The following is a 19,946-nucleotide window of genomic DNA, read 5'->3' on the forward strand; positions in this document are numbered from 1 at the left end:
AAAAATTTTTTTTTTTTTTTTTTTTTTTTTTTTGTCTTTTGTCTTTTTCCGTGTCCGGCAACGGATCGCAACCCTCAGTGTTGCCCCCGTACTGGACCGGGGACCGGCAACGGGATTGCAACCCTCGGTGTTGCTCCCACGCCTCGCTCAGCCAGCGAGCGGGAACCGGTCTGTATGTGGGATCCGAACCCTCGGGCGGGAGCGCCGCCGCACTTCCCAAGCGGCGCACTATCCAGTGCGCCACCAGGCCGGCCCCAACATGAAATAGTTTTTAAGATCTTAAAAAAATATTATGGAATGAGAATTCTTATAATTGTTTAGTGTTTTGAAGCAGTAGACAGATTACAACTAATGCTTCCTGAGAAACTGAGCGGAAGTGTGTCAAGCACTTATGTATTTATTCAGTTAACTTTCACAGAAATCTTTTGAGGGAGGAGCTATTGTTATTTCCATTTTACAGATAAGGAAATGGAAGCACAGAGAGTTAAGTATTGTACCCAGAGCTAGTGAGTGGCCAAAGCAAGACTTAAGAGTTCATGCTGTCAGGCACTGTTAAGATACTTCTGCAGTATTCTTCAAATTTTATCATCACTTGTTTATAGGTTACAGAAGGCAAAAGCATTGATTAAAGGCCAAGTTTAAATAGTTTTCTGTAAATTACTTTTAAAAGGATTAGGAAGTATTAAAATGTTCATCATCAGAGCGATGCCGAGTGTCTATCCTCCAAGATGTGATTGCTTTGTAGCACCCAAATATGGATTTAAGCCTGAGCTGTGAGACCCAGTGACTTTTGGCAGACATGTGATAAGCCAGTACCTTTTATAAAAGTTCAACACAGTATATTTGAATGAAGATGAGGATGTAAATGCCAGGAGATTAGGGTCATGGAGCTGTTTTGAGCATAAGGTCCTAGAAGTATTAAGGGATAAGTTTAAATGTATAGTACACCAGTTTGAAATTTAGTGAGAAATTGGCAAGATAGAAATTTAAATCCAGCTTCTTCTGTTTTTTTTTTTTTTTGGTGGCTGGTTGGTAGGGGGATAGGAACCCCTGACCTTGGTGTTGTCAGCATCACACTCTGCTGAGTGAGCTAACCAGCCAGCCCCTTAGCCCAGCTTTTTCTAAAGATTCCTGTTTGGAAATGTTAGAATTTGATTTCCTCATCTTTGTAGTAGTGCTGCAAAGATGTCTTCCCTATTTCTTAGGCCTGGGTGAGGTGATTGGTGGAGCGGGGCCTTGGTTTACTGATGATAAGCTGACGGGATGTATCCAAATCTTTAGTTTGTGTGTTGCCTGCAAGATAGATATAAAGAAAAATTAAAATAACATCAACAGATGGAATATTATTCAGCCATGAGAAGGAATGAAGTTCTGATACAAGCTATAACACAGATGAACCTGGAGAACATTTTGCTAACTTAAATAAGCCAGACATAAAAGGACTAAAATATTATGATTCCGCTTATGTGAGGTTCCTAGAATAGGTGAATTTATAGAGACAGTAGAATAGAGGTTCCCAGGGACTGGGGGAAACAGGGAATGGGGAGTTCCTGTTTAATGAGTACAGAGTTTCAGTTTGGGAAGATGGAAAAGTTCTGGAGATGGGGTGTTAGTGGTGATGGTTGCACAATAATAGGAACTTAATGCAACTGAACTGGATGCTTAAAATGATTAAAGTAGTAAATTTTGTGTTACATGTATCTTACCACAAAAATTTTGTTAAGAAATGTCAGTGTAAAACCCACATTTGAGAGTTTGTGAGGTGAATACAGGTTACATTAGAAGAGAATTCCCCCTTTTATAGAAAACATTGGTTGTGCTTTCCTGGCTGGGGCTGATGGTGAGTACGGTTCATTCTCCTTAACCATGGCCCAGAGTTCCTCCTGCTTGAGAACGTGGTGCACCACTTCAAGTATCCCTGCGTGCTGGACCTGAAGATGGGCACCCGGCAGCATGGTGATGACGCATCAGCTGAGAAGGCGGCCCGGCAGATGAGGAAGTGCGAGCAGAGCACATCAGCTACCCTGGGTGTCAGGGTCTGTGGCATGCAGGTGAGCCTAGGTGCTTCTGCTTACATGTTTTGGGTTGTGCCCATACCTGCCTGCCACCCATACCAAGTGCTCTTCTGGCCCACATTAGTCTGGAATCTCCTCTGAGAGGGTGAGTTTCCCACAGGATACTGAGCATGTTGTCCTTACAAGTGTGTTTCCTGAGCCCTCCTGTCCTTACCTGTTGACTTTGATCTGGGCTCCAGGTGCAGGGCCACTGTGACAGCCTTCTGCCTCAGTGTTGAAACAAATAAGACTCTTATCTATCAGCAAGATGTTCCTAGTTAGAGTCCAGCTGAGCACCAGGGCAGCTTGGAGAAGGGCTCTAAAGGTGATGGCAAGGAACCCATAGGCTCTCTTCTTTCTCTCTTGGTTCTGTGATGGGAAACCCCAGGGTGAAGGTGGCCTGTCGTGCTCCAGTTGGAGGGGAGAGCAGAAAAGCCCAGGTTGGTCAGAATACCTTCCAGACAGTGCTTGCCCAGGGTACTATGAGGTTGTCAGACTTCCCTGGTACTCACCTTGTCTGTCTCCTGGGGTTTCAGGTATACCAGCTGGACACAGGGCATTACCTCTGTAGGAACAAATACTATGGCCGTGGGCTCTCCATTGAAGGCTTCCGCAATGCCCTCTATCAGTACCTGCACAATGGCCTAGACCTGCGATGTGACCTCTTTGAGCCTATCCTGAGCAAACTGCGGGGCCTGAAAGCTGTGCTGGAGCGGCAGGCCTCCTATCGCTTCTACTCCAGTTCCCTGCTTGTCATCTATGATGGCAAGGAGTGCCGAGCTGAGTCCTGCCTGGACCGCCGGTCTGAGATGCGTCTCAAGCACCTGGACATGGGGCTCTCTGAGGTGGTGGCACCCTGTGGTCCCAGCAGCAGCCCCAGCAGCACCAGCCCCGAGGCAGGTGCCTCCTCTCCACCCAAGGTGGATGTCCGCATGATTGACTTTGCACACAGCACGTTCAAGGGCTTCCGAGATGACCCCACCGTGCATGACGGGCCAGATAGAGGCTATGTGTTCGGCCTAGAGAACCTCATCAGCATCATGGAACAGATGCGGGACGAGAACCAGTAGGCCCAGTACTGGGCCCCCAGAACCCCTTCCTCTCCACCCGCAGGCAGGGACCATTGCTCCAAACTCGCCGTGAGGACAAACAGACTTGCTTTTAAAGGGTTATATTTCTCTTTGGTGTAAACTAAAAGAAATGTTTTTAGCTGTAGCCTGGAATCCATATATATAAAGTGAAGGAGGGCAGAACATATGTCCTCTTAGCCAGGCTCCTTAGCTCTATGACTCTGACTGCTGTGTCCAGGCTGACTTAGGAAGAGGTGCCCCTGGTGGGCTTGGCAGCAGGGACAGAGTGCCCTTGGACACTGGTTTCTCTTGCCCAGGTCTTTGGGGGGGGGGTCTATGGCTGCAGGGAAGCCCTGGGCTGGTGCAGGGCCCCTCCATGCCCACTCATCCCTTGTTCCCAGAAGCAGAGGGGTTTGGGGCCCATCTCTTAGGGGCTTTCCAGTCTTGTGCTGTGGGTTTCAGCCAGCTCTTTAACAGATGTCACAGGACTGACTGCACACAGCTGGATCCCATCTTTCTTGGTTCTGACCTTGATAAGGGACTAGATTTATGAAGCTGAGCTGAAGCCAACTCATGGCAGAGGGCAGGCCTTGGGTTCCCCAGGCACCCATTGGCACATGAACCTGCTCCTCTTCTGCCCGCAACCCCAGCCAACCTCTCTCGTCAAGATCCCTTGCCTAAGGAGGCCACCTTCTTCTACTCCGCTGAAGGGGGTACAGCTCTGTTTGCCTAGGAGAGTCAGTGTCCCAGTAGGCCTCAGAGCCTCTGGTGGCTCTGGCCCAGACAGTATTTGCAGTTCTCATGCTGTGGGTGGGAGTATTTCTCCTCTAGTTTTGGCAGCTGTGCTGCCTCTGTATGGGCTGCTCCTCCCAGGGCTCAAGGGCTGTGGTCCACTCAGGGTCTCACATTTCCCCAGGCCCAGCTCAAGGCAGCAGCCCATTGAGGCACTCCAGTCCCTGGGTCTGGAGGAACTTTTAAGCTAGTCTGCTTATAGGGACATTGTCTGAGCCCTAGATGCTGGTGCCCAGATTCTGCTAATGAGAGCTTTGTCTGATTAATTGTGGGATCTGTCAGTTTGTCCATTTGTCCACCTGCCAACTCCTTTCTCTTAGGATCCTTCCCCTGGGGTGTAACCTTCTTTATTGTTATACATATATTGATTTTCTTCATGCTTTCCTCCGCAAAATATTCTTTCTCATCTCTGAGGAGAGCTTTAGCCTCTGTGCCCTTCCTCAGCAGGTGTTGCCTTTTTATAAGCCCTAGTAGCAGAGCGAATTGTAGGTGGTGTGCCTCTGCTGGCCCAGCAACCTTCCTTGGGCCTGGAGTATGGCCCTCAACATGTGACAGTGGGCCAGTGAAGGCTCAAGGGGTAACCCTTTCCCATGGTTTAGTCATTTTTTTGCCAACCCTTAATGGCACAGAGACCTGCTGCCTCTAACACAGGTGGACAGGAGGTGACACGGCACTCAGCCATTGACAAGGTTAGCACCCTCTCCAAGCCTAGGGCCACTGTCATTGTCATTTTGGCATGTCCCTGTTTTGGCAGTAAAGGTGACCTGCCAGCCTGTGTCTGTGAGACGCCTTGGTAACTGGTGGACTAATTTCATGGTCTCTAAGATGCACCTTCTTAAATGGGCTCCTAAATGGATCCTCTCTCTCTCAGCCCTCTGACCCTGGTGCCAGTGGTGGGCAGGTTCCCATTCCTTGGGGCTGGGAAGGGCAGCTTGCCTGTTTCTGGTCAGTAATGACCATCCTTTCTCCTGTAACATTCTTTGGCTTCAGCCATGGGAGGCAGTAGCTCTTCCTTAGTGTAGTAGTCATTCCCTGGCAGTGTAGAAGATAAAACAGAAGGGTCTGAGGCCACTTGTTGGGTATGTTCTGTGCCTCCCAAGTTCTTAGATTGTGGGAGCAGATGCTGCCCCTTTCTGCTGCTCCTCATAGTGAGAGAGGCTGTACCCACTTAGGTTCAATGTTTTCCTGGCATTAAAAAGAGTGGGGAAGGCCTGGGATTTGCTGCTTTCCCCTTAGAGCAGGGCCCCTTTTTTCAGCACTTTTGACACCTGCAGACCCAGTTCTGTTATCTGATGGGTGGTGGATAAGTGTGTGTGCACACACTTTATGCCGCCCCTGCCAGGCTCTGCCTTCCCAGCCCCAACTTGGGACCAAAGTGCAAAGTGGGATCATGGGTTGGGGCACTCAGGTGACCCCTCTCTATAGTGCTTCCCTGGGCCAAGCTGACACCAGCCCCCTGGGGGCGGGGCAGGTATAAAGTGAGAGGGGCTTTTTTTTTCTTAAAGAGAAAGTGGACCAGTGCAGCAACTTGCTAGGGACTCTGGGCCTATGCAGTGGGAATTCCCACCAAGGGGCCTGGGCTAGTCAGTAGCCGCTGCATATGCGCTCACAGCTGGCCACGTGCACGCTCCCTAGATGCAGTTTGCTTTGAACTTTAAAGCTGTACAATTTGATTATGTTTGTGTTGATTTAAAAAATATTTTAATGAAAGAAAAAGGGGAGGAGAACCCTGAGAAGGACCTGGTTCCTTTGCTTTGGGAACAGTAAGACCTCATGTTCTGGGAATCGCTCTCTACTCTTTCTTGGAAGCTAAGCCTGTCCGCACCGCCCGAGGCCTGTTCCGGATACTCCACGTGGCTCCAGTCACATCTCGGCACAGCTGCGTTTCCTCGGGACCTTGCGTGTAAGGGAGGGGGTGCTCGGGCCGAGCCCGCCCTTTCTGTACACCTAGCGCTGCCCGCCCCGCTTGTGTCTGAGGTCATGTACGTTAAAATAAAGCCGCTACAAACTGAGGTTTGTCTGCGTCTTTGTGAGACTCCCGCGGCTTCCGGGTAGGCTGTCCTGGCACGGCTAATAACCCCACCTCACTTACTCGGGTCCCTTCCCTCGTCTCCTCCCCGGGGCGGAGCACTAGGTGGGCGAGGCGGGGCTGGAAGAGGCCGCACCGTGACGTACCTTGGCACCAGAATGGAATGAGGCCTCGCTCTTGGCGCCAGTTCCGCCTTTGGATCTGCCAATGGATATCTGACCCGCGGGTCTGGGTCCCGGTCCCCATGGCAGCCCGGCGCGCTCGGGCTCTCATTGGCTAAGTCGGCCGCGGCGCCTCGTCTCAGCGCTGCGACGCCGGCGGCCGTGCCACGTATACGGCAGTCGATTGGCCCGCCAGGGGTTACGTCACTGCCGCGCCAGGGCCGGCCTGAGTTCGGGGCCCGCAGCTCTCCACCCTGCGTCGTGTCCTGGGTTGCGGCGGCCCTGGATCCGGCGTCAGGGCAGACCGGGCGGACGAGGTGGAACCAGAGTCGGTCAGTCTGGCTGGTGAAAGGCGCGGGGCCGGGCAGTGCGGCGGGTCGTCCAAGTAGGCTTCAGGTACCTAGGAGCCCAGAACTCAGTTTCCTGTCGCCCGCAGGCACTATGAAGGCACTGATCTTGGTGGGCGGATATGGGACGCGGCTGCGGCCGCTGACGCTGAGCACCCCGAAACCACTGGTGGATTTCTGCAATAAGCCCATCTTGATGCACCAAGTGGAGGCGCTGGTCGCGGTAAGACCCGCGGTCGGGGTCTGCCCTGGCTGGACGAGGTACGGCTAGTGACTGGGGTCAGGGGAGCCCTTATCTTCAGGCTGAGCCCGCCTTTGGGCCCGGGCGCGTTTTTCTGTCCGACAGGCAGGCGTGGATCACGTGATCCTGGCCGTAAGTTACATGTCTCAGGTGCTGGAGAAGGAAATGAAGGCGCAGGAGCAGAGGGTGAGGCGTGGACTATCGGCCCTTTCCCTTGGTCCCTGCTCAACTTTCCACCCTGTTGGGAGAACCTGATGGGGTGGCTTCCCCCTTGCAGCTGGGAATCCGAATCTCCATGTCCCATGAAGAGGAGCCTTTGGGGACAGGTCAGTAGACAAGAAGGTCCTCAGGGGAGGGTTTAGGGCGAGGAAAGGGGTAAGACCCAGTCTGGATGGGGCCTGTTGCGCCTGTATCCATGCATTCAGACTCCCAGCAAGGAGGTGACCTGTCCCCTTCCTCCAGCTGGACCCCTGGCGCTGGCCCGCGACCTGCTCTCTGAGACTGCAGACCCTTTCTTTGTCCTCAACAGTGATGTGATCTGCGATTTCCCCTTCCAAGCCATGGTGCAGTTCCACCGGCACCATGGCCAGGAGGGCTCCATCCTGGTAAGGAACCAGGCCTTACCTCTCCTTTGAGGTTCCCACCTCCCACCTCGCATCCTCCCACTTCCCACCTCCTATGCCTAGCCGCTCCTGCCCTCCACCTTTTTTTTGGGCAGGTGGCTAGTACAGGGATCGAACCCTGGACCTTGGTGTTATCAGCACCATGCACTAACCAACTGAGCTAACTGAACCAGCCCCTCTAGCCTTGAATTACCTTCTTATGTTATGGGTACAGCGCTGTGCAGTATGTATCTTTAAGCATTTGGGTCACAGTCCTTGGGACTTGGGACAGCCTGGATATCAAGACTCAGGAACACTGGACTAGGCCCGAGGTCCCCCTGCATTTAGGTGACTAAGGTGGAAGAACCTTCCAAGTATGGTGTGGTGGTGTGTGAGGCTGACACAGGCCGCATTCACCGGTTCGTGGAGAAGCCGCAGGTGTTTGTGTCCAATAAGATCAATGCAGGCATGTACATCCTGAGCCCTGCGGTGCTGCAGCGCATCCAGGTGTGTAGGAGACAGCTGCTGGGTGGGTTGGGGTGGGGCAGGCCATCACTGCCATGACCCTGCTCACGAGCTGCCCACTCCCACAGCTGCAGCCCACGTCCATTGAGAAGGAGGTCTTCCCTGTTATGGCCAAGGAGGGGCAGCTATATGCCATGGAGCTGCAGGGTGAGGCAGGGAGGCCACAGGGGGGAGGTAGTTTGTGGCTGGGCTGAGCCTCCTGATGCATCCCTCCTTACAGGCTTTTGGATGGACATTGGGCAGCCCAAGGATTTCCTCACTGGCATGTGCCTCTTCCTGCAGTCACTGAGGCAGAAGCAGCCTGAGCGACTGTGCTCAGGCCCTGGCATTGTGGGCAACGTGCTGGTGGTGAGGCCCTTGCCCAGCCCATCATTAATCCCCTCGGTCTTGGGAGACAAGTGGCCAACTTGTATTTTCCCCACCATTCTCAGGACCCAAGTGCCTGCATTGGCCAGAACTGCAGCATTGGCCCCAATGTGACTCTGGGTCCTGGTGTGGTGGTAGAGGATGGTGTGTGCATCCGGCGGTGCACAGTGCTACGGGACGCCCACATCCGCTCTCACTCCTGGCTTGAGTCCTGCATTGTAGGCTGGCGCTGCCGTGTTGGCCAGTGGGTAAGCCTGTGGGCTGGGACAGGTAGGGAGCGGGCAGGGAATGCACCTGCTTCACTGGTAAGGCCTATTCTCTCACCCAAGGTGCGCATGGAGAATGTGACAGTGCTGGGTGAGGACGTCATAGTTAACGACGAGCTCTACCTCAATGGAGCCAATGTACTGCCTCACAAATCTATTGGCGAATCAGTACCGGAGCCTCGCATCATCATGTGAAGGGATGCCATGGGGCTGGCCAAACCCCCATTTCCCCCATCGGCAAGGAGATCACTGGCTTGGCACATCAGAAAACCCTGGACTTGTTGCCATGTGTCGGGGAGGGATTGGATAAGGCCAAAACTGTTGGACACCTGCCCTTTCTCATGGACATAAACTGGCAGGATTCCTGCTGGGCCCACCCCACAAACCCCACTCCCTCAAGAAGGGCCAGGGCTTTATGGAATAATAATTTAATGCTCACTGTAGCCCCGACTGAAAGTCAAGCTCAGGCACACTTAGGGCCATGGTTGGGCTCCAACCAATGGAAGCTACATACAGGCAAGAAGGAGGTTGGACAGGGTGGGGGACAGGGCAAAGGGATTTCATAAATAGGGCCAAGCCTCGGTCTGGGTTCAGGGGAGGTTCCAAGATGGTGCAGGGTACAGCTCATAAATAGGGCCAAGCCTCGGTCTGGGTTCAGGGGAGGTTCCAAGATGGTGCAGGGTACATGGGCTAGGCAGCTGAAGAGGTGGTGCTTGTATTGGCTGCCTTCTCCCAGTCCTCTACAGACATGATGGTGGCTTTGCAGAAGAAGCAATCCTTGTTGTTCATCAGATGCTGGTTAATGCAGGCTCTACGACAGGGGAGGGGATGAAGACTGCCCTGTGTATCCCCACTGCTTCCCCCTGCCAAGTCCATGGGGCCCACTTACTTGCAGGACTTGTGGCCACAGGGCTGGAACACAGCAGAGATGGGGTGGGCATAGCAGATTGGGCAGAGGTCTTCCTCACTGGTGGGCTGTAGGGAGGAGGGTGAAGGGTAGGCTGGGGTTGGATGCCCAGATGTGTGGATATACACTCTGGCTACCAAGGGTTGTAGGCCCACATGCTGTGGCCCCACTCACCAGGGAGGCAGCTGCTGCCTGGGCAGACGCAGAGGTCAGGTGTGCCAGCATCTGTTCCACCTGGGCCAGCTCCTCTGCACTGATGTAATCTTTATCTGGGGAGGGTAGATGGTGTCAGGCGAAATGTGGTCCTAGAACCTGCTGTCTCTTGCGTATTTCCCAGTCTGGGAATTTGCGCTTCTTCAGGCTCCTGACCCAAATCTCTTCCCTAACCCGCCCCTGGCCCACTCACAGCTCTGCAGGGAGAAGCGCTTCCGGTCAGGGGCAGGCAGGGAAGTGCCAGGTGCTGGGGGCTCTGGCTGCCCCAAGAGGTAGCATATAGAGCGAAGCTGGAAGCAGGGATCAGCCAGGAGCACTGATGTGGCTCGCTCTGTCCTAGGTAGGGGAGGGTGCAAGGGTAGTCAGAAGTTTGGGGCTCATCCTAATCTCTATAAGGGGTGGGGTGGGAGGATCTGGCATTACGATCCAGAGCACTTGCATCATTGCCCCCTTCATCCTTTCATCTCCCTGTTTCAACACCCCTGTAGGTCCTGGATCCCATTAAAGTTCCAAATAGCCAGGGTACCAGTTTAAGGGGGCCCTGAGGAGCCACAATTAGTGAGAGTTCCCCTCCTCCATAATATATTAACTTTTCAAAATCACTTCAAATAAATACAAAGTTCATTAGCAGCAGCTTAAAGACATTTCCCCAAACTTCCCCTTTTACTCCTTGGGGAGCTGCGGAAAGCTGCCGGCCAAGGGCAGGCTGGGATATTGGGCTGCACTCGTGCCCCCTCTGGCGGTTACGCAAGACCCTTGCGTGCCAGGGGACACGCCGCACCGCCCCCCGCACGGGGAGCCAATGGGAGCCCGGGGCCCCGCCCCCGGGCCGTAGCCTCCCGGCGAGTATTTAGAAGCCGACCAGAAAATCTCTCCGAGAGAGCTAGGGACGCCGAAGGGAGTGCTGAGTGAGGCGCGACCCCACCTTACAACCTGGGAACGGGAGACAAGGAGCGGTCGGCCGTGCGGGGCTGAGCCCGCATCGTGCCTCCTCGGCCGTGAGCCATCCGGTGCCACGCACATCGAACCAGCACAGAAGTGGGTGAGTGCTGCAGCTGTGACCTGCACAAAACTGCCCTGTCCCAACCCTGGTGGCCGCCGCCATGGCCTGGCTAGTGCTGCTGGGCGCACTGCTGTGCATGCTGCGCGTCGGATTAGGTACCCCGGACTCCGAGAGCTTTCTGCCCCCTGCGCCCCACAACTGCCCCTACAAATGCGTCTGTGCTGCCGACCTGCTGAGCTGTGCAGGCCTTGGGTTGCAGGACGTGCCGGCCGTGTTACCTGCCGCTGCTGCGGACCTCGACCTGAGCCACAACGCACTCCAGAGCCTGCGCCCCGGCTGGTTGGCACCCCTCTCCCGGCTGCGCAACCTGCGCCTAGGCCACAACGAGCTGGCTGCATTGGGTCACGGCGTCTTCACCAATGCCAGCGGCTTGAGGCTGCTTGATCTGTCATCTAATGCATTGCGGGCGCTTGGCCGCCATGACCTCGACGGACTGGGGGCGCTGGAGACACTGCTTCTGTTCAATAACCGCTTGGCGCACTTGGACGAGCATGCCTTCCACGGCGTGAGCACGCTCAGTTGCCTCTATCTGGGCTACAACGAACTCGCCTCCTTCTCTTTCGACCACCTGCACGGTCTGGGCGTGACCCATCTGCATACTCTGGACCTCTCCTTCAACCGGCTGGGACGCATCTCCGTACCTCAACTGGCCGCACTACCGGCCTTCCTCAAGAATGGCCTCTACTTGCACAACAACCCATTGCCCTGCGACTGCCGCCTCTATCACCTGCTGCAGCGCTGGCACCAGCGGGGCTTAAGCGCTGTGCGCGACTTTGCACGCGAGTACATGTGCCTGGCCTTCAAGGTGTCCGCGTCCCGCGTGCGCTTTTTCGAGCACAGCCGAGTCTTCGAGAACTGCTCGGCTGCCCCAGCTCGTGGCCTAGAGCGGCCCGAGGAGCAGCTGCACTTGCAGGTGGGGCGGTCCCTGAGGCTACACTGCAACACCAGCGTCCCAGCAGTGCATACTGTCTGGGTTTCGCCGCAGCATGAGCTTATCGTGGCGCCGGGATCCCGCGACGGCAGCATCGTGGTGCTGGCCGACGGTAGCTTGGCCATAGACAACGTGCAGGAACGGCATGCCGGCGTTTTCGTGTGCTTGGCAACCGGGCCCCGCCTGCACCACAACCAGACGCACGAGTACAACGTGAGCGTGCACTTTCCGCGCCAGGAGCCCGAGGCTTTCAACACAGGCTTCACCACATTGCTGGGTTGTGCTGTGGGCCTGGTGCTCGTCCTGCTCTACCTGTTTGCACCGCCCTGCCGCGGCTGCTGCCGCTGCTGCTGCCGCTGCTGCCGCCGGCCCCGAGCACCCAGCCCGCTCCAGGAACTGAGCGCACAGTCCTCGGTGTTCAGTCCCACACCGCCAGACGCACTCAGCCGCAAGGCCAGTGTCCACAAGCACGTGGTCTTTCTGGAGCCGGGCAGGAGGGGCCTCAATGGCCGCGTGCAGCTGGCAGTAGCTGAGGACTTCGACCTCTGCAACCGGGTGGGCCTACGACTCAAGGCTGGCTCAGAGTCTGCTAGCTCCACAAGCTCTGAGGGTCTCATGATGACCTAGGCTGCCCACAGCCCCCACCCAAGCCACCACTCTCCTGCTGCTTGCCCTGCTCCCTGCTGTGGTACAGAGAACTGCCAGATGCTTAAGCACTGTGCCTGGTCCCCCACCCTCATGTGGGGGCCTTGACTTGAACCAAAAGGCCATACATGGGGTTGGAGATCCCCAATTGCCTCCTGCTCTGCCCAGCACAGGACCCAAAGGCCTCAGGTCCTGCCAGGGCCCGCTAGTGCCCACATGCCCCCATGAGGATTGGGGACTGAGACCCATCTGGAAGAGCCCTTGCTTTAGAGCCCCAGGTTCACCCGCAGGGGCCGAGGCAACTGTCAAGGAGTGGTTCTGAAGAGTTGAAACATAACCACCTTCCCCTTCCCTAGGGGCCAGGGAGGGAGGGAGAAGGCCCACAGGGGAAGAGGAGGAGGGCTCTGAAGGAAGACCTAGCCCCACCCCCAGGACGGAAGGAGAAAACAAGCCCTCCCTCTGGTGAAATAGCACTCCGCCCCATCCATCAACATCCAACCTACTGTAAGCTTCACAACTTCATGCAGAGGCTGGTGGGCAGGTATTAGGCAGGCAAGGCTCCTCCAGAGACCACCTGAGGGCCTAGCCTGGGCCACAGCCAGAGTGACCTTGTTATCTCTAGCCAGGGGCATCCAGAGGTCACTCTGAAGGCAGAGCTCATTCCATGGGCTCAAGAGACAGCAGTCAGGGGCCTATGCCCTCCACTTTTCAGCAGTAAAAAGCCTCATGAACATGGCCAACCTGGGAGGGCCAAGCCGGAACTTAATGTCCCCTGAGAGCAGAAGCCTCTTAAGGGCTGGCACTGGTTTCAGCCTAATGGATGAGACAGTGCCCTGGTTTCATATGCATCTCACAACTCCTGCTTCAGGGAGGTGGGGAAGGGGGGTTTGGGAACCCCATATGTGGGGGCTGAGCTGGGTCCTGGACCCAGCTGTTATGGAGTTTCTTAATAAAGGCAGTACACGCTCATTGCTGGAGACTTCACAAATGCAGGTAGCATTGTGTGTGCTCAGCTCTTGATCCAGCAGTGCTGCCCTGGCCATCAAAGGCTGGCAGACCCCCCTGGATTCCTGGCTCCCATGCCCCTGCCTGAAGCATGGCCACAAACCAGTGGCTCTGTGGGCCGGGACATCTTGTCCTGCTGGGTTCCCTGATTCTCCTACCCAGAGCAGCTGCTGGTACCCCCACCTATTTATTCAGTTCACACCTCACCTCCTCCCCTCTGCCTCAAAACCAGATACAGAAGTCCATTTTTGAGATTAGGAAACTGAGGTACAGGGAGGCCCTGCCCGGCCTCTCCTCATCCGATACATGCAGTTCCCACAGTCCCCAACACTCACTCTGAAACTGGGCCATGCACCAGAAGCTGTACCAGGATGCCTGTCACTGCCACCAGAATGGGGTAGTGGTCCACACTCTCCAGGCCTAGAGGAAGGGAAGGAAAGAGATGAGCCACCCACATGCTCCCTCTGCAAGGGCTCCGGACCCGGCTGATGCCATACACCCTTCCCACTGTTCTCCCTCCAGAAGGGTGAGCTGAGGCTGGGGGGTCGCTGAGCCTGGCTGTCCCAGTGCAGTACGGAAAATCAGGCATCACTGCTCCTGGAAGAGGAACCAGGGCCTGTAGTGTGTTGGGGTGCAGGGCATCTAGATCCTCACCAGGCAGCCGTAGGGTGACTACACGGTCAAACAGGTTCCTCTCAGCTGTCACCCGGTTCAGCACCTGGTTCAGCAGCTGTGAGGGCAGAAGCCTGTTGGTGGATGGGCAGGTTTGCCATTGGTGCATCCCCAGGATCCCACCCTCCCTGCCCAGATGGACACACCTGTGCAAGACGCCGTAGCAGCATCTCAGAGGTAGGCTGGGTCCAGTCAAGGAATATCTCAGGCACCAGTGTGATGGTCATCTCCAAGACTCGCAGCAGGCTGACCGAAAGGTCAAAGCAGGTGGCACATACCTTGAGCTGCCGGCTGTCCACGAAGTTTCGCTCTAGGCGTTCAGCAGCCTGCTGAATCTGAGCCACCAACATGTGGGCAGGCAGCAGTCAGTGGCCTGCCTACATCCCAGGACCATGCCTTGTCCCCTGCACCACTCTGACCCACAAGGCCCCATCACAGCCCACCTCCTGGATCATGCCGATGAACTCAGAAAAGGCCCAGTTGAGTTGATTGAGAACGCTGTTGAGGAAGCTGGGTGCCACATCAGGACCCTGCCGCAGCAGGTCTGCCATGTGCTGCTGCAGCAGGGTGGAGGGGCAGGGCTCTGCAGGGGCACGAGGAGGTGGCATCATCAGGAACACCAGTGTAGTGACCCCCACCTGTTTGCCTCTGTGTCCTCGCCCATTGGGCCACTGATGTAAGAACAGAAAGATGGCTCCCTGGGAACACACAGGTCATGAAGGCGGGGGACAGGGTGCAGTACTACCTGGGACTTAGTGCTAAATCTGTCCTCTTTCTCTGCTGGGCAAGCCACAGGCTGCAATTGTTCCTAAACACCACACCACACCATCACCATAGGCCTAGAGCAAATGCGCAGCCCCAGCCTGACCCCCAGGAAGTTCTGGCTCACACGCCCTTCAGCTAGGGTCAGACCTAGACAGGGTAACATAGACCCTTCCCCACAGGTATCAAGGGCAGCTTCTCCAAGAGTCTACTCTTGTATTGTATTGTCCTCTACTGTCCTCTGCTGTCCTTGGCCTGGCCTTGGCATATGGCTGAGGTCGTAGGCTCCAAGTCTGGGCTGGCGGGCAGCAGTAACCAGATCCCTCAACCGCAGCTCGCCTGGCATACCTCCCACCCCTCTTGATGCAAATCAATAGTTCCTGCAGCAGCAGGACATGGATCTGGCCCCACTGCCACTTTCCACTTGCAGCTCAGTTCCTTCCTAGAGGCAGGACCAAGGCAATTGGCAAGGACTTGCTGTATGACTTTGCACAAGGCACTCAGCCTCTTTGGAGACACCCTTCACACCAAAACACTGCCCACTAGGGCAGAAACATACCACATGGGCCAAGGAGAGCCACCGTGCAGGGTGAGTACAGTGTGTGGGAGATGCTCTGCAAGCCAGACAGCCCCAGACCTTGGGCCAGGCCTACAAAACTTTGCCAGACCCAGGAAAGAGAGCCTAGGCTCTGCTCCCAATCAGATGCTCCTTACTCCAGGAAGCTCCATGAATACCCTCTGGGGCCCTGGCCAACCTCCAGTCTGTGCCCCCACCTTGACTCAGGTGTCCAAGGCCTAAGCCAAGCCCTGGGTCTGGCACCAGCAGACAGCAAAGGACTAGGCTGGAGGTGAGGGAGCTGGCTCAGAGGGCAAGGGACAGTGGCCACTCTGTATGAGTTGCCAGCAGCCTGGAAAGGTGTTGTCCCTTGTCATGGTGACCCATGCAGAATTTGTTTATTCTAAATTTTTTTGTGTGGAATCTTTAGGGTTTTCTACATACAACATCATATCTGCCAACAGAGATAATTTTGTCTTTTATTTTATTCAGGCCTAAAGGGCATATATGGGACTATGGTGCCCGGGGGAGTAGTCCCAGAGCGTTCTTAGGCTGGGAGGAAGCAGCGTAAATGGAAACCCCAGGAGACAGGCAAGGTGTCTGGGGCCCAAGAGGAGACCAGAGGAGAGGCTGGAAGAAGTGAAAGAGTCTGAAAGAACCCAAGAGCAGTGGGAAAAGGCAACCAGCCTTCCCTGCCCAGGTTACTGCCAGGTCCTGCCCAACCTGGATACTCACTCTGGAGGCTGGGCAAATTGGCGTCCTCAGGTTTGGTTTTCAGCAGATGTGGAAGCCGTGTATAGCGGTACCCGAACCCACAACCCTGGAGGTAGGGTCAGCGGGGGTCAGTGGGGCAGGGCAACCTCTCCCTCCACCAGCCTCAGACACCTCCCCTCAGGTCGGGCTTACCCTCCAGAGCCGCACCAGGATCCAGTTGGTCTGGGCCCAGGGCCGCTGCTCATAGGGTGCCAAGAGATTCCTCACCATGGCAATACGCCTATTAGGGCAATGAGTGGCAATGTGGGGTAAGACTGGGCATGGTGCTATGCAGGGCAGGGTGTGTGGCCCCCCAGGGACCCCACTCACTGCTCCTCAGGAATCCGCTCCACGGCTCGCAGCGAGTGTGGGTAGCACACATAGCTGGCCAGGGCCTGCATCAGTGAGTCTCGGATGTCTGCTGGGACAGGCCATGCCTCAGCCAGTGCCTGGCATGAGTCCTGGCCCCATGCAGCATGCCCACCTGGCCCCATTTTGTATAGAAAACAGCCTGCAAGAGGTGCCATCCCATCCCCAGCCCCCTGCAGGGCACCTCACCAGTGCCCACGATGCGCATGTCAGCAAAGTGTTTGGCAAGGATGGCAGCCAGGCGGGTCAGGGTCTCTTCATAGCCTGCAAGAGTGGGTGGTGAGAACTGTTGGCCAGGAGTGGGGGCTCCAGAGGCAGGCATGTCCCTTGGCAGAGTAGGCGGGCTTGGGTAGCAAGCTGCAGAGCTGGCTCCAAGGGCTAGACTGGACCCAGGATGGCATCTGGGGATACTGGGCAAGGCATTCACTTGCAGCTGGGGAGGGGCTAAGGCACAGACTCATTGTGGGGGGAGGGCAGGTCCTAGCAAAAGCCCTAACCAGGGCTCAAACCCATCTCAGATCACACACTTGATGACTCAGCAGTCAAAGCCCCTTGGGTACCCACAGCTCTGTCTCTGAAGACAAAGCCTGTACAGAGGTTTGGGGCAGGGAAGAGGACGGGCCAGGGCCTGACAGCTCACAGCCTGATCCAGACATAAACTGCCAAGCCCAGCTTGGAATCAATGGTCTGTGAAAAGCCCAGGGTCCTATGTGGCCCTCAGCAGGGCCCCCAACCCATGCTGTGATTTACAAAGACAAACCATTTTGTCCCTGACTGACTGCCATACTCTATGACCAGTGCCAAGGTGGCAGGGTGAGGCGCCAGCTGGCTGCTGGGCTCCAGCAGCTGCTCAGCAGCACCAGGAAAGAAGTGAAAGCCAGGGGTCCCAACCCCCATGCTCCATCTTGTTTTCTTCCCAGCACCAGGGAGGGGCTGTTGATCCTGTGGCTGCAGGTACCAGGACAGGGAAAAATGCTTGTTTGATGCAGGGTGGACTGGAGTAGGATCTGCCTCCCCCCTCCCCATGTGGATGTGTGCCGCAGGCCATGGAAGGCTCAGACCAGAGCTCCTAGGGCTCATGCTCAAGGCCCACTTTTCTGCCCCAGCCTGAATGGTCCCATCACCTGGTAGCTCCTCCATGCTATGCACTGGGCCAAAGTAATTCTTGAGAGCACTGTAGCTGTTGATGGCCACGCTCAGGTAGAACTCAGGCATGAAAGCAAAGAGAGAACCTGTGCGATCACCATGCTCGATGGTCCGCAGGCAGACACGCAGCAGCCAATAAATGTCCAACATCTTCTCCTGCAAGGGGAACACAGGGTACCGCTGGGCTGTTCACAGAAGTGTCACAGGGGGCATGGCCTAGTCCGGGTATCAGGAAAGGACTCCCCAGGACTATATCATCCGAACTGAAATCTAGATTGCAGGAAATGTGAGCAGTGGCTCAGACTGGGGCAAGCAAGTCCTCAGCAGGAAAGAGGGGCACGCCCATCTTGGAGAGGGTGGCACTGCCACTAAGAAGGTTGACAGAGACCTTGGCAGGACTATTTCAGAGTAGTAGAGCCTGTGCTGGGCTAGGAGGTAGGGGAAGATGAGAGAGCTAACACAGAGAAAGAAGTACAGTGGTAGCTGCAGAAAGATGTAGAATCAAGGAAAGGCCTCATGGGCTTCTTCCTTTAACAATGGAAGAAACTGTATGAGGAGACAGGTGAGTGGGTGCTGAAGATGCAGAAGACAGAAGGCAGTTCAACATAATAAAGGCCATATATGGAGAGCCTACATCTAACATCATACTCAGTGGGGTAAGACTGGAATGAGAACAAGAAAAGAATGTCCACTTTCACCACTGCTATTCAACACAGTACTGGAAATCCTACACAGAGCAATTAGGCAAAAAAAAGAAATAAAAGACATCCAAATTGAAAGGAAGAAGCAAAATTATCTCTGTTGGCAGATATGATGTTACTTGTAGAAAACCCTAAAGATTCCACACACAAAAATTTAGAATAAATTCAGCCACATTGCAGGATACAAAATTAACACACAAAAATCAGTGGTGTGTCTCTAAACTAACAATAAACAATCCAAAATTGTTTATTTAGGAAAATAGAAATCAAGAAAACAATTCCATATATAATAGCACCAAAAAAGAATAAAATATTTAGAAATAAACTTAACCAAGGAACCAAAAGACTTGAAGCTACACTGAAAACTACAAAATGTTGGAGAAAGATATTAAAGATTGAAATAAATGAGAAGACATCTTGTGTTCATGGATGCTATGGTTTGAGTGCTTGTCCCCTCCAAAGCTCATGTGGAAGCTTTATCTCCAATGTGGCAGTGTCAAGAGGTGAGTCCTTTGGAAGGTCACTGGATCATGAGGGCTCTGCCTTCATAAATGGATTAATGGGTTAATGGGTGTAGTGGATTGAATTATGTCCCCTCAAAACTCATTGAAGCTTGAATTGTATCCCCCACATTTTATGTATTAGAAACTTAGCCCACACTATGACTGTTAACAGGGAGGGAGATCCTATTATAGTCATCGAAAGGTGGAGCCTTGAAGAAGTGATTGGGTTGTAGGACTGTGCAGTAGTGAATGGATTAAAAATGGTGGTCAGGGGCGTGGTTCTGAGGGCTTCAAAAGAAGAGGAGTCTGTCTGTCTGTCTCTCCCTGCTCTTTCTGCTTCCACCATTTTGCAGTATGAGACCCCTGGGTCACTGTTGCCACCACCAGATGGACTTTGGACTTCTCAGCCTCAGAAACTGTAAGCAATAAATTTCGTTTTTCTTTATAATTGCCCAGTTCTGTGTATTTTGTTATAAGCAACACAAAATGGACTAATACAATGGATGAGTGGGTTATTATGGGAGGGGCACTGTTGACTTTATAGGGAAAGTAAGTGAGCACGGTAATGTGTTCTTGCTCAGTCTCTTGGCATGAGACACCCGGTGGCATCATGGGACTCTGTACAGAGTCCCCACCAAGAAGGCCCTCCTTCACCAGATGCAGACTTCCCAGGCTCCCAAACTGTAAGAAATAAGTACTATTTATTTACAAATTACCAAGTTTTAGGTATTCTGTTATTAGCAACAGAATATGGACTAATACAATGGATTGTTAGCTTAATATTGTTAAGAGGACAATACTGCCCAAAGGAATGTACAGATTCAATGCAATCCCTATCAAAATCCCAATAGTATTTTTTGCAGAAATAGAAAAACCCATCCAGAAATTCATATGGAATCTCAAAGGAGCTCAAATAGCCAGAACAATCTTGAAAAAAATAAATAAATAAAGTTAGAGGTCTCACATCTCCTCATTTCAAAACTACAAAGCCACAGTAATGAAAACAGGATGGTACTGGCATAAAGATAGACATATAGACCAATGGAATGGAGAACTCAGAAAAAAACCCTTGCATAGACAAATGATTTTTTTTTTTTTTTTTTTTTTTCCTTTTTGTCTTTTTTCGTGACCGGTAACGGGATCGCAACCCTCAGTGTCGCGCCCGTACCGCGACCGGCAACGGGATTGCAAACCTCGGTGTCGCACCCGCTCAACCAGTGAGCGGACTGGGCTCTATATGGGATCCGAACCCTCGGCGGGAGCGCCA

At 54.1% G+C, this 19,946-nt stretch overlaps 4 protein-coding genes across 6 annotated transcripts in view; 3 read left to right on the plus strand and 1 right to left on the minus strand.

Annotated features, from left to right (window-relative positions):
- The window catches only part of IP6K1 (inositol hexakisphosphate kinase 1), a 56,858-nt gene extending 50,930 nt beyond the window's left edge, over positions 1–5,928 (plus strand). For both annotated transcript variants that reach the window (XM_008571552.1, XM_008571553.1), the window contains exons 5-6: positions 1,876–2,051; positions 2,591–5,928. In XM_008571552.1, the coding sequence (XP_008569774.1) occupies positions 1,876–2,051; positions 2,591–3,124 (710 nt within the window). In that variant the 3' untranslated portion in view covers positions 3,125–5,928. The remainder of the gene's footprint in view (positions 1–1,875; positions 2,052–2,590) is intronic.
- A 390-nt stretch (positions 5,929–6,318) lies between these two features.
- On the plus strand, positions 6,319–8,896 carry GMPPB (GDP-mannose pyrophosphorylase B). 2 transcript variants are annotated; one of them, XM_008571558.1, is made up of 9 exons: positions 6,319–6,676; positions 6,800–6,880; positions 6,972–7,020; positions 7,157–7,299; positions 7,645–7,803; positions 7,890–7,968; positions 8,042–8,169; positions 8,253–8,435; positions 8,517–8,896. In XM_008571558.1, the coding sequence occupies exons 1-9, from the start codon at positions 6,548–6,550 to the stop codon at positions 8,646–8,648; spliced, it is 1,083 nt and encodes a 360-aa protein (XP_008569780.1). In that variant the 5' UTR covers positions 6,319–6,547; the 3' UTR covers positions 8,649–8,896. The 2 variants fall into 2 exon arrangements, with proteins under 2 accessions (XP_008569780.1, XP_008569779.1); XM_008571557.1 differs by having other exon boundaries at positions 8,253–8,896.
- Positions 8,897–9,080: 184 nt separating this feature from the next.
- The window catches only part of RNF123 (ring finger protein 123), a 27,543-nt gene continuing 16,677 nt past the window's right edge, over positions 9,081–19,946 (minus strand). Inside the window, exons 26-38 of the mRNA XM_008571556.1 lie at positions 17,454–17,631; positions 16,519–16,593; positions 16,291–16,378; positions 16,114–16,201; positions 15,943–16,027; positions 14,333–14,472; positions 14,036–14,224; positions 13,872–13,947; positions 13,553–13,637; positions 9,767–9,909; positions 9,535–9,629; positions 9,343–9,428; positions 9,081–9,264 (exon numbers count right to left, since the gene is read on the minus strand). Coding sequence (XP_008569778.1) covers positions 9,144–9,264; positions 9,343–9,428; positions 9,535–9,629; positions 9,767–9,909; positions 13,553–13,637; positions 13,872–13,947; positions 14,036–14,224; positions 14,333–14,472; positions 15,943–16,027; positions 16,114–16,201; positions 16,291–16,378; positions 16,519–16,593; positions 17,454–17,631 — 1,449 coding nt within the window. The 3' untranslated portion in view covers positions 9,081–9,143. The remainder of the gene's footprint in view (positions 9,265–9,342; positions 9,429–9,534; positions 9,630–9,766; positions 9,910–13,552; positions 13,638–13,871; positions 13,948–14,035; positions 14,225–14,332; positions 14,473–15,942; positions 16,028–16,113; positions 16,202–16,290; positions 16,379–16,518; positions 16,594–17,453; positions 17,632–19,946) is intronic.
- On the plus strand, positions 10,439–12,194 carry AMIGO3 (adhesion molecule with Ig-like domain 3). The gene has a single exon (XM_008571555.1). It carries the CDS (start codon positions 10,677–10,679, stop codon positions 12,192–12,194), a length of 1,518 nt encoding a protein of 505 aa, XP_008569777.1. The 5' UTR covers positions 10,439–10,676.

The sequence above is a fragment of the Galeopterus variegatus genome, unplaced genomic scaffold, assembly GCF_000696425.1.
Source record: "Galeopterus variegatus unplaced genomic scaffold, G_variegatus-3.0.2 Scaffold701, whole genome shotgun sequence".
Classification (NCBI taxonomy): domain Eukaryota; kingdom Metazoa; phylum Chordata; class Mammalia; order Dermoptera; family Cynocephalidae; genus Galeopterus; species Galeopterus variegatus.